A 14,307-nucleotide genomic window follows, 5' to 3' on the forward strand; every position below is an offset into this window, starting at 1 on the left:
AAACGGGTATTTGGAAGCAGGAGATATGATTACTTCAGCATAATGAGTTCTTTTGATTCATATGAACATATTGCTTTTCTTTTTGAACAGATGATGAATAAAGTATTTGGAGGTACTGTGCACAAAAAAAATGTTAGAGAAGATGGAGTCTTCAACATTAGTGTGGATAATACATGCTCATTATTCAGGTATTGTTTTTAAACTACATCTATTTAATTATATGTATGGAGGGGAGTGCATGCCACAGTGCTCATGTAGAAATCAGAGGACAACTTAAAAGACTCTGTTCTTCTCTCCTTCTACCATGTGGGTCCTGGGGATTGAACTCAGGTTGTCAGGCTTGATGACAAGTGTCTTCACCTGCTGAGCCACCTTGCCAGCCCTGGGTTTTATATCTTTTAATAAATAAGAACAGTAATATATTTTAAGTGGAAGTGGCTGCTGTTATTTGTCAGAATTGAAGGCTCTCCAGTTCGTAACATTAAGGCCGCAGAAGAAGCTGTACATTTACTTGCTTTCAAGTTGAGTGTCTAGAAAGCAAAGGATGGGGTGATGGTGACTAGGAACGGGGAAGGCACTTAGGAAGTAGCTTGAAAGTACCTATGTAGTTTTGGAATCCTATGTTTATCCTATATCTTGTGATGGCCTCAAATCCCTTATCCTTTAGTGCTGGGATTATAAGTATAAACCACCACCAGGCTTAGTTTTCTCTTTTCCTGCTTTGGTGAAGGATTATTTTATACAGTAGTATGCTAAACGTGGCAAATGCATATTTTAAATTGCCTGCATCTGTTACACATATGCACGCACCTCCTTCCGTATTACTTCCTAGCTGGGTACTTAGCCATCCTTTGCTGGATTCATTGAGGAAATGTTTTTTTCCCCTTTCTGTCCATCTCTGTTGATAGAGAACTGATACACCTTGGTGTAGTTTCTCTCCCTCCCTCAGAGTCCCTCCTTCCCTCTCCTTTTCCTTCTTCCCACCCCTTCTCTTTTCCAAGGCAGTCTTGCTGTGTAGCATATGTTGGCCTCAACTTGATCTTCCTGCCTTATTCCCCCGAGGGCTGGGATTACAGGTGTGCATGGGCAGTATACAGTGTTTTTAATATAGTGAATGTATTATTTGATTTTATTGCTAGGCATAATAATTATGTTGTAGCTCTAATCTGTTTAAAAATTCATGAATTGTGGCTGGAGTTGTAGCTTTGTAGGTAGAGTGCATAGTACATGCTTGGCATGAATGATCCCGAGATGAAGCTGCTATTCACATGTTTCCTAGGATCACTGAGCTGCTTTGCTTAAAAAAAAAAAAAAAATCTTAGCACTTGGGAAGTGGAAGCAGGAGGATCACAAGTTCAAGTCATTTTCAGCTAAATGGTGAGCTGGAGGCCAGCCTGAGAATATTTTATTTTTTTATGATGGACTATTGGTGGACTCACTTGTTTTTTTTATTTTTAATTTTGTTTTAAAGCTATTTTTCTTCCTAACTATTAAATATATAAGGTGCAGATTGATGTTTATTAATGAACGCTTTCTGTTTTGTTTTTCAACTATGCAGTTTCTCTAGATATTTTATATGTAAAAGACAAGGTCTCACTGTGTAGCCCTGGCTGGTCTAGAACCTGCTCGATAGACCAGACTGGCCTCAAACTCACAGGGTCCACCTGTGTCTCCTAGAATTAAAGGCTTGAGCCATTGTGCTCCACATTACTATATATTCTTAAGGATTCCTATGACCTGTGCCTAAGTTCTTTGTGATTTGTTCCCAGTTGGGCAGATTCAAAAATATAAAATTCAAGTCATGAAGTATTATATGAAATGAGTTTTAAATACAAAATTGACTCCAGGTGACTCTTGATTAATAATAATGAAGGAAAAAAATAATTAATTTTCAAAATTTCTAATTTTCAGGGATGAGGGGTGTAGCTCAGCCGCAGAGTATTTTTCTGGCAGGAGTGAAGTCCTGGGTGTAATTCTCAGGACTGCCAAAACAATTATGCTTTTTCAAAAATTGATGTATAAAAATGCCATTTTTACTCAAAAGTAATTGTGGAGCTAGGCTATGGCAACCAGGAAACAACCCTGATCTTCCTGTCTCTATCCTCCACAGTGCTGGGCTTACAGATGCATTTGAGGCTATACCTGGCTTTTTATGAGGCTGCTGGGGATTTTAACTGAAGTCCTCTATTTGTATAGCAAGTGCTCTTATCCATTGAGCCATCTTTCCAGCCCCTAGTTCTCAATGTTCATGAATTGCTGTTTTTTGAGGTTTAATATCCTTTATTAGCTTATCATTGGTGTTGTGTTGCATAGTTACAGATTTTTTTCTATTTTCTTAATCTATACATATGACAAAATTTTCTAAACAAAATGACCTATTAATCATTTCCATTAAGATTTGTTTATAAATTTTTACTTTCTATACATTTAGGGGCCTTCAGAAGGAAGAAATTGTTTTGCTTACACATGGAGACAGTGTAGACAAAGTAGCTGATGGATTCAAGGTCATGGCACGTTCTGGTAACATTGTTGCAGGTAAAAGTTTTAAATTTTGCAGATTTCATTTTTCAGAAATTGCAGAGTGACCGTACGATTTTGTATGAGATACTCTTTGGTCTCCCTTTTTTCCCCTTATGAATGATTGGGGGATGGTGCATGTGCATGTGAAGGTCAGCTTGTGGGTTCTTTCCTTCCTCTCTGTGAGTCTCAGGGATTGAAATCAATTTGTCAGATTTGGTAGCAAGTACCAAACTTGCCATCTCATGGACCTTTTCTCATTTTTAAAATAGCTGTTGCAAATGTGATAGAATCAGGCTGGAGAGATGGCTCAGCAGTTAAGAGCACCATCTGCTCTTGCAGAGGAATTGGGTTCAATTCCCAGAACCCAATGACAGCTAACAACCATCCTTAACTGCAGTTCCAGGGGATCTGACACCCTCTTCTGACTTCGGGCACTGCACAACATGGGTGCCCTTACATACGTGCAGGCAATACATTCATACACATAAAAAAATAAAAATAGGGTCTGGAGAGATGGCTCAGTGGTTAAGAATACTGACTGCTCTTGCAGACCACCCAGGTTTAAGTCCCAGCACCCACATGGCAGCTAAGAACCGTCCTTAACACCAGTTCCAGGGGAATCTGAAGCCCTCTTCTGACCTCTGTGGCATTGCACAACACAGGTGCACTCACATACATACAGACACTCGTACACATAAAATAATAAAATATTTTTTTAAAAAGTAATAGAATCCATGTTAATAATCAAGCTTATTTAGTCTTAAAGAATCATTCAGGAAGCATGTACTGTTTTAAAATACTTTTTTTTTTCTTGAGACAAGCTGGTCTGGAAACTTACTTTTGCAGTCATCCTGGGCTGACCTCAAACTCAGGGCCACCTTCCTGCCTCAGACTTCTGAGTGCTAGAATTATAAGGTGTTACCTATCATGTCTGACTTAAAAGTATTCTTTTTTTTTTTTTTTTTTTTTTTGAGGTACAGCCTTACTATGTAGCCCAGGCTGGCCTCAAACTCATAGACATCTGCCTGCCTCTGCCTCCTGAGTGCTGGGATTAAAGGTGTGCACCACCACTCCTGGCAAAAAATGATTTTTATATTGAAAGATCTTTACTTTGTATAAAAGATTAACAGTGGTAGAAAGTGGTAGTATTTATATTTTATTTTTCCTAAGATTTTTTTCTTCCCTTCTGTCTCTTTCGAGATAAGAGTCTTCCTATAGCCCTGACTGGCCTGAAACTTACTATGTAGACCAGTTTGACCTTGAACTCAGAGATCCACCTGCCTTTGCCTTTGAGGGTATCAGATACCCTGGAAATGGAGTTACAGATGGTCACAAGTTGCCATGTGAGTGCTGGGAGCATAACCCAGGTCTTCTACAAGAGCTTAAGTAAACTAATGATCCATCTCTTCAGCTCCCAGTGTTTATATTCTATGAACAAACATTTTGAGTGCATAGAATACATCAGACACAGTTCTATAGTGTATAGTATAGTAATGTATCCTTGTAAGACAAAATCTCTGTCTGTATTAGTCAGGGTTCTCCAAAGAAACAGAACCGGTAGAATGAATATATATGTACAGAGATTTATAAGTTTAGCTCACAGGATAGAGTCTGAGTAGTCCAACAATGGCTGCACCACACTGGAGAGGCTGAGAATCCATAGTCGCTCAGTCCAGGAGGCTGGGTGTCTCAGTAGTCCCAATCTGGCGCTGAAGGTCTGACGAATTCCAAAAGATCAGCTAGTCTTCAGTCTACAGCAGCAAGACGAACTCACCAGCGAGAGAGAAGGCAAGCAGCAAGAAGCCAGGTGTTCTCTGCCATGGCCTTTTATACTGCTGCCATCAGAAGGTAACACTCACATTTAGGGTGTGTCTTCCAGCTTCAGATGATCCAATCAAGAAGATCTCTCTCATTTCAGTTAATCCCTGATCCAGTCAAGTTGACACCCAGGATTAGCCACCACACTGTCTAACATGGTAATGGGCGAGGATAGATGGTATACAAATAGAGAATGTACATATGTTCAGTATTGTTTACATTGACATAGGAGGCAGAATTAGTAAGTGTAAGTGTGATTAGGGATGTTACTGCTTAATCTAGGGTATTTAGGGAAGGTATTGCTATAAAATGACATTGGACCCGAGGAAGATCAGTGCTGACTCCTATGGATATTTGGGGCAAGAGGAAATGGCAGTACAGAGGTCCTGAGATGGAATTTGAGAATTACAAGGAAGAACATGGTTGAAATAAGAATAAGCCTGGCATTAGAGAGGGAGTTGGGGCTTTTGGGCCATTGTAAAAACATTGGTTTTATTCATAGTTTAGGTGCAGTTTTGAATAAAGAAGAGACATGTTCTGATTTCACGATTAAGGAGGAAATAGTCTGGGTCAGAGGTAGAAGCAGAAAGGCCATCTAGGTACCTGTTCTAGTGATCAGGGGAGAAAGTGTTTAGAGCAGGTTGGTTGAAGTGAGAGTCATAAGTGATTGGATTGTGATAATGCTCTGAATGAAAGACCAAGGGCTTGTAGATTATTGCGTGTAGAGTGGCAAAGCTAAAATAGAATCAGTTTAAACTGCCAGATGTTTTTTGCATGAGAAATTGGAGGATGAAATTTCTGTTTACTTAATGAGAGATACTTTGTGAGTTTGGGTTTATAGATTAAATTAAAAATGCTTTATTAAACATCAAAATGAAGTTTTCTAGTACATCTAGACTTCAGAGGAGAAACTGAGGCTGGAGGTATAGATTTGGGGATAAGAATAGAGTGTTATGATCATTAGAATATGATGAGATCGCTTAGAATGTATGAAGAAAACATTTAAGGGCTGAGTGCTGGGCAGCTTCTTCATGTAGAGGTGGGCCAGGTGAAGAGCAATCAGCAGAGAAGAGTTGGAAGGAGCAAACAGTGAAATCACAAGTAAACCAAGAGAGTGGTGTCCTGGAAGCCAAAGAAAGTGTGAAGTACCTTAGTGTGGTAGAAGGTGTGTGAGTCGGAGTCTGCTAGGCATGATTTAGTTACTTTGAGCTCAGACAAATTCTCAATAAGGTGAACAAGTATAACGCACACCCATATAAAGTATCTTGCCTAGTCCATGTTCCTTAGTAATTACTTAAAACACATTAGTAAAGTAGGTGAACTGAAGTGAGCACTTTCAGTCTGAATATCTGAAAGTAGCCGAGTCCAGAAGTCCAACATGTTTTGATCCTTAACCCAAAGTCTTAAGTAGTAATTTCTTTGCATAAGCTGCAGATGACAAGTTGCTGTCAAAATACAGACACACAAAAAATATTGTACAGTTTAGACTACATGTATATGAAATATAAATGTCATTTTTGCACTTGGGTCTCCTAAGATAATATGAAAAAGTCTCAAATACTTCTGATCCCAGACATTTCAGGGTAGGTAGGATTACTCAACCTGTGTTTGTGGTTAGTAGTATTCAAACTGAAAAGTTTGTTGTATGAGATTTTTTTAATATAGAAATTGGTGGTTGCTAATGTGAAAGCCGAGTAGGCCTGTGTACTGATTAGTTTTTGTCAAATTAACACAAACAAGAGACATCTGGGAAGAGGGAACTTCAATTGAGAAATTTTCTCCATCAGATCACTCTGTAGCCATGACTGTAAGACAGTTTCTTACTTGATAATTGATGCAAGAGGGCCTAGCCCTCCATGGGCAGTGCCCCTCCTGGACAAGTGGACCTAGGCTGCATTAAAAAAGATAACTGAGCAAGCTGGGGGAAGCAAGCCAGTAAACAGCATTCCACTGTGGTCTCTGTTTCAGTTCTCCCTACAGTCCCTGCCTTGGCTTCCTTTGTTGATGGACGATGAGCTAGCTGTAAGCCTGATAAACTTTCCTTTTCATGCTTTTGGTCATAGTGTTTATCACAGCAGTAGGAAAGTAAACTAGAATAGGTTGTGAATTGAAATTGAGTAGTTATTATTATTTTTTTTCTTGGGGAGGTCTTTTGGAAACGGTGTCTCTGTAGTCCCAGCTGACCTGGAACTCGCTATGTAGACCAGACTGGCCTCAAACTCAGAGATCTGCCTGCCTCTGCCTCCCAAGTGCTGGGATTAAGGTGTATACCGCCATGCCCACCTGAGTTATAACTATATTTAAATAGACAAGAAAATTGAAATAATGATAGAGAAGTGAGAATACAGTGAAATAACCTCTGTGCACTGTCCTATTGCTCATAAAGAAAGACTTTTTGTAAAGATTACAGCAATGCTGTTTTATATGTGCTATATATTTTCTTTCTCTGTAAACTAAAAATCAAATGAGGCATATAAGCTTTAACATTTCCAGAGAAAGATTTTGAGGAATGAATTGTAGGTATTTGTTGTGTCTTCAACATGAAAACACTTCATGATTGTTTTTGTCTATGAAGGTATAGCAAATGAATCTAAAAAATTATACGGAGTCCAGTTCCACCCTGAAGTTGGCCTTACGGAGAATGGAAAAGTAATACTGAAGAATTTCCTTTATGAGATAGTTGGGTGCACTGGGACCTTTACCGTGCAGAACCGAGAACTTGAATGCATTCGTGAGATCAAAGAGAGAGTAGGCACATCAAAAGTTTTGGTAAGTAGTTTTCACCTGAATTTATGCCAGAAGTATTGGAACCCAGAGTTGGATTCCTTAGCCCAGGGCTTGCCCGCTGACGGGGTCAACCTAAGATTTGTCTGTTGTGTAGCCCCTATTTTTTCAGTTACTGTGTATATCTTTGATATAAACAGTGCTTTGAAGGAATGATACAGGTTGGTAAGTGTTTTGTTTCTCTTCATTCTATTTGACTTTTCTCTCTCCATTTTACTTTTAGGTTTTACTCAGTGGTGGTGTGGATTCAACAGTTTGTACAGCTTTACTAAATCGTGCTTTGAACCAAGATCAAGTCATTGCTGTGCACATTGATAATGGCTTTATGAGAAAACGGGAAAGCCAGTCTGTTGAAGAGGCCCTCAAAAAGCTTGGAATGCAGGTCAAAGGTATTAGTCAGGGAAAAGTTAATTTATGTCAGGGTTTTTTTTTTCCATAATACCTCTGGTTCCAGAGGGATCCAAATGTAAACTTTAAAACGCTGACTAATGTGCTTACACCGAAATTGGAAGTTAACCGTTCTCCACCATCTTCCCAACTTACTTCACAGTACTATTGATGCATGTGAGTGTTCAAGTCCTCCTACAACAGGTATGAATCTATACAACCATGCTCATACAGAGAAAGGGGATTAAGAGTCTGTAGTTAGCTGGGCATGGTGGTGTGCACATTATTGCTGCTTGGAGACTGAGGTGGAGAGATAATCGAGTCCAGAAACTTGGGGTCAGCTTAAACAACATAGCTAGACTGACTCTTTAAAAAGTACAACAAGCTATCTGGGTGTGGAGTGACCCATATCTTTAATACCAGAATTCAAGAGGCAGAGTCATGAAGATCTCCATAGGTTTGAGGCCAGCCAGTCTGATCTATGTATCAATTTCCAGACCAGCCAGGGCTGTATAGTGAGACTCTGCCTCATATAAAAGCTGAATAAAGCCTGGTGTGGTGGCCCGTGTCTTTAATTCCAGCACTCAGGAGGCAGAGGCAGGTGGATCTCTGTGAGTTTGAGTCCAGCCTGGTTTACAAAGCGAGTTTTAGGCTACCTGGCTACAGGGGAACCCTGTCTCAAAAAAAAAAAAAAAAAAAAAAAACCCAAAGCTGAATAGATGACTCAGTTGGTAATGTTCACCAGACAAGTATGAGGACCTGAGTGTGAACTCTTGCACTCACATAAAAAGCACTGGGGAGGTGGGGACTGGAGGATCCTTGGAACTTGTTGGCCAGCCAGTCTAGCTGAATTGGTGAGTTCCAGGTTTAGTGAGAAACTGTGTCCCCACAAAGGAAGGTTGAAAACAATTGAGGAAGACACCCAGTGTTGACTTCAGGCCCCAGTGTGTGACAGACACAGGAAAATAAAAAAATAAAAAAGGAGCCAGATGGGTGTGGTGCTACATGCCTTTAGTTCTGGCAGATGCTGGTTGACCTCTGTGAGTTTAAGGCCAGCCTAGTCTACATAGGAAGTTATAAACCAGCCAGTGCTGCATAGTGAGACTCTGTCTCAACACTGCCAAAGACAAAAGTCCTTCATTGTTAAAGTAAATGGTAATCCCTAACACTTGTTAAATGATATTTACATTCATGGAATGTTTTGTACTTCTTGATTACAGTGAAATGGTTTAGTAGTTTAAAAGTATAATTGTACATTATTATTAATTTAATTTTAATTGGAATTGATGCTAAAAGGCTGAATATAAAGTGAAGATACCTAAATAAGGACAGAATGAATATATTTTACTTTCCTTTCGAAGCAGGACCGGCAGTAAAGGCATAAATAGGTGCAATGATGCAAGGGTAAGGAATGCTAATAATAAGAGCAGATAGATGTTTTCAACAAACATTGGAAAGTAGAAAGCAGGTGCCTGAGGTGGGTTTTCTCTGATAAGCTAATGAGATTTAAGCTTTCAGGGGCCTCACTAAGTTAGTCTTCTTCCAGAGTCCTGGTAGGGTCTAGCAGTGTCTTCACATAGCTGTGCATCTTTGGAATTTGCAAATAAGATTTTATTTTGTAATTCGAGCTTGACTAGTTTTCTCTTTCCAGCCTAGTGGTCTGTTATGTGATAAAGGAGTTACAGTGCATCTTGAGATCAGTCTAAGGAAAAGTTGACCTTTAGTTTTGATTTAGTAAGATTTGTAATAATCATAGATGAGTACAGTTAAGTTTTGGTTAGCCATTGCACATCCCAGTATAACACTTGATTTTTAAGGGTTTTTTTTTTTTTTTTTTTTTTTCTTTTTGAGGCAGGGTCTCCCTGTAGCCCCAGCTGGCCTGGAACTCACTATGTAGACCAGTACCACATGCATGCAATGCCCATGGAGGCCAGAAGAGGACTGTTGAATCCCCTGGAACTGGAGTTAAGAATGGTTGTTAGCTGCCATATGGGTGCTCGGATTTGAACCCAGGTCTTCTGCAAGAACAACCAGTGTTGAGCCATCTCTCCAGCCCCTTTAAGGGTTTTTTTTTAAAGTATTGAATTTATTTTTTGTTTATGAGTGGTTTGCTTGCATACATATAAGTGCCCACAGAGGCTTAAAGAAAGCATAAGATTCTCTGGAACTGGAGTTAATGGATGGTCGTTAGCTACCATTTGGGTGCTGGGAACTAAACCCAGGTTCACTGAAAGAACAGCTAATGCTCTTAGCTACTGAGCCCTCTTTCCAGCCCCTATTGCTCAGCTAATGAAGGGAGCCTTCATATTAACAGAAATTTCAACCCCACAAAAGCTTGGATCAGTAGAATGGAGGAATTCAAAGTCTTGGGGCACAAATGGGAAGGAACCTAACAAGAAACAAGCTGATTTATGCAGCAGACTTCATTGGAGGCTGAGGAATCAGAAACATTTGATTCTTTTGTGGCTTGGGTCTCTTAGGTGAGCTTAAAACAGGAACTATTTGAAAACATGGGAAACAAACAGATCCTTTTCCTTAATGCAAGGAGCAAACTGTTTTGTTTTTGCCCATCAGAAAACTGATGGTTTACTAAGATAGGGTTTGGGAACCTGATACCAGGTGTAGTTGAGGTTATAGATAAAATTTTATACTACTAAGAACTGGTATAAACTATGTTGAATGGTGATTCCCTCCTTCCACCCTGCCTGAACTCTGTTTCACTTTAAGAATACTAATTGGCAGGAACTTGTCTTCTCTGGGGTTAACAGACAAGGCTAAGAAAAGGACCTTTATGTCTTTGATGGACCCCAAGTGAAACAACCACTTGCCTTGTCATCACATGGTGAAGCCTTCAGGAGTTGTGATCGTACTTTTTAGTTCATCATCTGCCCCTCCCTTTTTTTTTTTTTTTTTTTTTTAACAGTACCTGGGATCAAACCCGGGGCCTTTTACAATGTTATTTCCTAATGCTCTGCCACTGGACTACATCCCTAGCCTGATTTCTTGCTCTTACGGATACCTAAGTATTGTAAATACGTGTTCATAGATACCAGTTTCGAAAAAGGTAGTCAGTGTGCTGTTCTGGGGAACTATGTTGTTGTTTAATGTGAACCGCTGCTTTTCCTTTGACTCTCTGCTGTCCTTCTTGCTATGGCTTTGGCTTGTTCTGGTAGAACAGTGAACAGAGGGAAAGCCACCAGCATAGTTGGCAGCATTGTGGGCTTGTATCACTACAGGATTCTCACAAGAGGTAAATTGAATGAATTCCCCTATCTGAACCCTCCTGCTTTAGGGTTTTAAGGAAAGTTAAAGGATGCATCTCATTTTTTTGGTAAATTATTTGTGACTTGAAGAAAAACAATAGTTTAAAGTACTTCTCTGAATGGTCTCTCCAAGTGATAAATGCTGCTCATTCCTTCTACAATGGAACAACTACTCTACCAATCTCAGAAGAAGACAGGACCCCACGAAAAAGAATTAGCAAAACATTAAATATGACTACAAGCCCCGAGGAGAAAAGAAAAATCATTGGCGATACTTTTGTTAAGGTACCTTTTAAAAAATGTATTCGGTGTTTATTATGTGAAATTTATTTTTAAATCAGTATATCAAATAACAAAATTTGTTTTTTCTTTTGTGGATGATTTTTTTTTACTATGTATTATTTTCATGCTGACAGGTAGAAACTTTTATGTTTAAAAAGCATGCATGTTGCTAAGCTGTTGTTTTAAGTGTTTGAGAATCAATGTTTTCAGCTGATACTGGACTTGTATTTGATATTTTAATGCTAGATTCCAGGCTTTCAAAGGGGATGCTTGCATTGATTTTTGAATCATGTACAACGTACCTGTCCTTAGGAATTTTTGGGTGGTGGTGTTTGATGGATCTAATTTCTTGGTTAGTAGTCCATAAAGACTCCAAAATTTCACTGAAGCATTGTTCCTTGAAAAGATTCATTTCTTAGAAGACTGTTCTGCTCTTGTTGATAATAGATTGCCAATGAAGTGATTGGAGAAATGAATCTGAAGCCTGAGGAGGTTTTCCTTGCCCAAGGCACTTTACGGCCTGACCTAATCGAAAGTGCATCGCATGTTGCAAGTGGCAAAGCTGAACTCATCAAAACGCATCACAATGATACCGAACTTATCAGAAAGTTGAGGGAAGAGGTAAAGGCTTGTGAGAACTGTTCTATGAAGTATATACATGGAGAGTTTTCCCTTTTCCTCCACCCTTTCCTTCCTCCCAATATTTGCAAGCGATCACCACAAAGTGACTAGAGCTTTTCATTGCTTTCTAAAGGACCCTGTGTTCATTGGCAGTTTCTTCATTCTACCTGTGCTCCACTCCTACTCTCCCCCTGCCAGACCTAGGTCGCCACTAATCACTATTGTGTTTTCTGTGGCTGTAGTTTCGCCTATTCTGGAAACTTGTAATTTTATCATGTAATATGTGGTGTTTTTTGATTCACCTCTTTTCTGAGATGATCTCATGTAACTCAGACTGGCCTCAACTTGTTATGTAGCTGAGGATGACTTTGATGCTCCTACTGCCTTTACCTCCTGAGGTCTGGGATTACAGATGTGGACTGCAAAACCCACCTCTTATGCTTCACTACATGCATGCTTTCAAGTTCATCCACCCTGAAATATGTATCAGATCTTTACTCCTTTTTATAGCCATATATCCCACTGTATGTATATACTACATTTTATTACCCGTTTCTCACTTGATGGACATTTGGGTGGTTTTCACTTTTTCACTGTTGTAAGTGGTCACAAACTATTGTGAATGTCTTTTAGTGTATACCTAGAATAGAAGTGCTAGAACAGCCTATGATGGTGGTATATACCTGTAATTCCAGTGTTTAGAGACATGTAGGCAGGAGGATTGGGCAGTCAAGGTCATCTTCACCTACAATATGGAGAGTTAAAAGACACTCTGGGTTATATGAGACCTTGTCTCAGAAACAAAACAAAACCCCCAAAAAACAAAAAAAGAATTACTAGATCACATGGTAACTCTTTGTTTAACATTTTGATGACCTGCCAGACTGTTATCTAAATGGAAGCATCTGTGTATACATTCCCACTAGCAGTGTTTAAAGGTTCTTATTTTACCACATTGTCATCAAGACTTGTTACTATCTTTTTTAAAATTGTCTGCAACATAAAATAAGTTCTGCCATCTAACCATCAGTATACAGTTAGTATTTGTCCTGAAGTTATCTCCATAACGTGTTTAGCCTAGAAAACTGAAACACTGTTCACCAAACAACTTCCCTTTTGTCCCCACCAATGCCTGGTAAACACCACTCCACTTTCAGTTTCTCTTGTAAGTGGAATCATATAGGATTATTTGCCCCCTCCCTTCAGTATTGTGTGTGTGTGTGTGTGTGTGTGTGTGTGTGTGTGAGAGAGAGAGAGAGAGAGAAGAGAGAAGAGGCTGGTTTTTTTCATGCTTATGTAATGTTCTTAAGAGTCAATGCTGTAGTATGTGACAATTTTCTTCCTTTGAAAAGCTAAGTAATGTGTACTCTACATTTTATTTGTCTGTTTATTTATTGATAGACATTTGGGATGCTCCTGTCATTAGCACATTGTGAGTGCTGCTGTGAACATATGTATAATGCACCTAGAACTTCTTGGACTTCAGGTGCACACCCAGAAATGAGGTTGCTGGGCCGTGTGTTCTCTCTGTTTCTTTTTTGGAACCTCCATACTATTTTCTATGCAATTGCACTGTTGTACAACTTAACCCAAAGTACCACAATTTCTCAATAGCCTTACCATCATTTGCTCTTTTCTTCTTGTTTTTAATAGCAGATAGGTTATGTCACTGTTGATTTCAGTTGCCCTTGTGGACATAATGAATGATACCTTTGGTATCTCGTATTTTCTTTTTGATTTTTGACACAGTATCTTCCGATATGCCTTGAACTTACCATCCTCCTACCTCGGCCTCTCCAGTACTGGGCTTGTAGGCATGCATCATCACATTCGGCTCTATGGTTTTAATTTTTTTTTTTTTTTAATTTCTAATATCTACTGGTGTAAACAGTTTTATTGCAATGGAGGAATAAAGGCATAGCAAAGATCAGGTCAAAGGAAGACCAAACTAACAGGACAAACACGGAAGTGTAACTGTCTAGTGTAACTCCACCTCTAGCATCTATGTCTGTATTTATCGTTGTTGCAGTTGGAAGTTTAAATATGTAAATTCTTCTGGTCTTGTGTTAAGCTTGTGGTAAGGGTTACTTTATATTACATTGTAGGTGAAGACATGAGGCACAGTTAAGCCACTTGCCAAATTCACTCACCACACTGTGGGGGAGTTGGCGAGGAGTTATAGCTCCTGTGAGTCCAGGACTCATGCCTTTCCGTATTCCTTTGTGATGCAAAGTATAGGATAAAATCTATATCTATATATCCATCACTGACTAACCACCTTAAAGTATATCTCTAATTAAAAGAAAAAAACTTAGGGACAAATTTTTCAATTGATCTTTTTCATCTATATGAGTAAAACTATCATCCTAGACATATTTAATGTACTCATAAACTAGAGTCATGAACATGTAAACAAACATTTACATTAACCATGAAACTCAAGTTTTGAATTGTAATACAGGTAAATTTCCATTACCTACCTACCTACCTTCCTTCCTTCCTTCCTTCCTTCCTTCCTTCCTTCCTTCCTTCCTTCCTTCTCTCTCTCTTTCTCTCTTTCTTTCTTTCTTTCTTTCTTTCTTTTCTGGGGCTTCTGGCTGCTCTAACCTTCCCCACCTCTGCAGAGTTAACC

General features: G+C 39.2%; 1 protein-coding gene across 1 annotated transcript in view; it reads left to right on the forward strand.

Annotated features, from left to right (window-relative positions):
- Positions 1-14,307, forward strand: part of Gmps (guanine monophosphate synthase) — an 81,396-nt gene that overhangs the window by 35,509 nt on the left and 31,580 nt on the right. The window contains exons 4-9 of the mRNA XM_008840639.3: positions 91-188; positions 2,432-2,535; positions 6,914-7,107; positions 7,346-7,511; positions 10,906-11,057; positions 11,502-11,675. Of these exons, the coding sequence (XP_008838861.1) occupies positions 91-188; positions 2,432-2,535; positions 6,914-7,107; positions 7,346-7,511; positions 10,906-11,057; positions 11,502-11,675 (888 nt within the window). The remainder of the gene's footprint in view (positions 1-90; positions 189-2,431; positions 2,536-6,913; positions 7,108-7,345; positions 7,512-10,905; positions 11,058-11,501; positions 11,676-14,307) is intronic.

The sequence above is a fragment of the Nannospalax galili genome, unplaced genomic scaffold (assembly GCF_000622305.1).
Source record: "Nannospalax galili isolate Female #2095 unplaced genomic scaffold, S.galili_v1.0 scaffold59, whole genome shotgun sequence".
NCBI lineage: Eukaryota > Metazoa > Chordata > Mammalia > Rodentia > Spalacidae > Nannospalax > Nannospalax galili.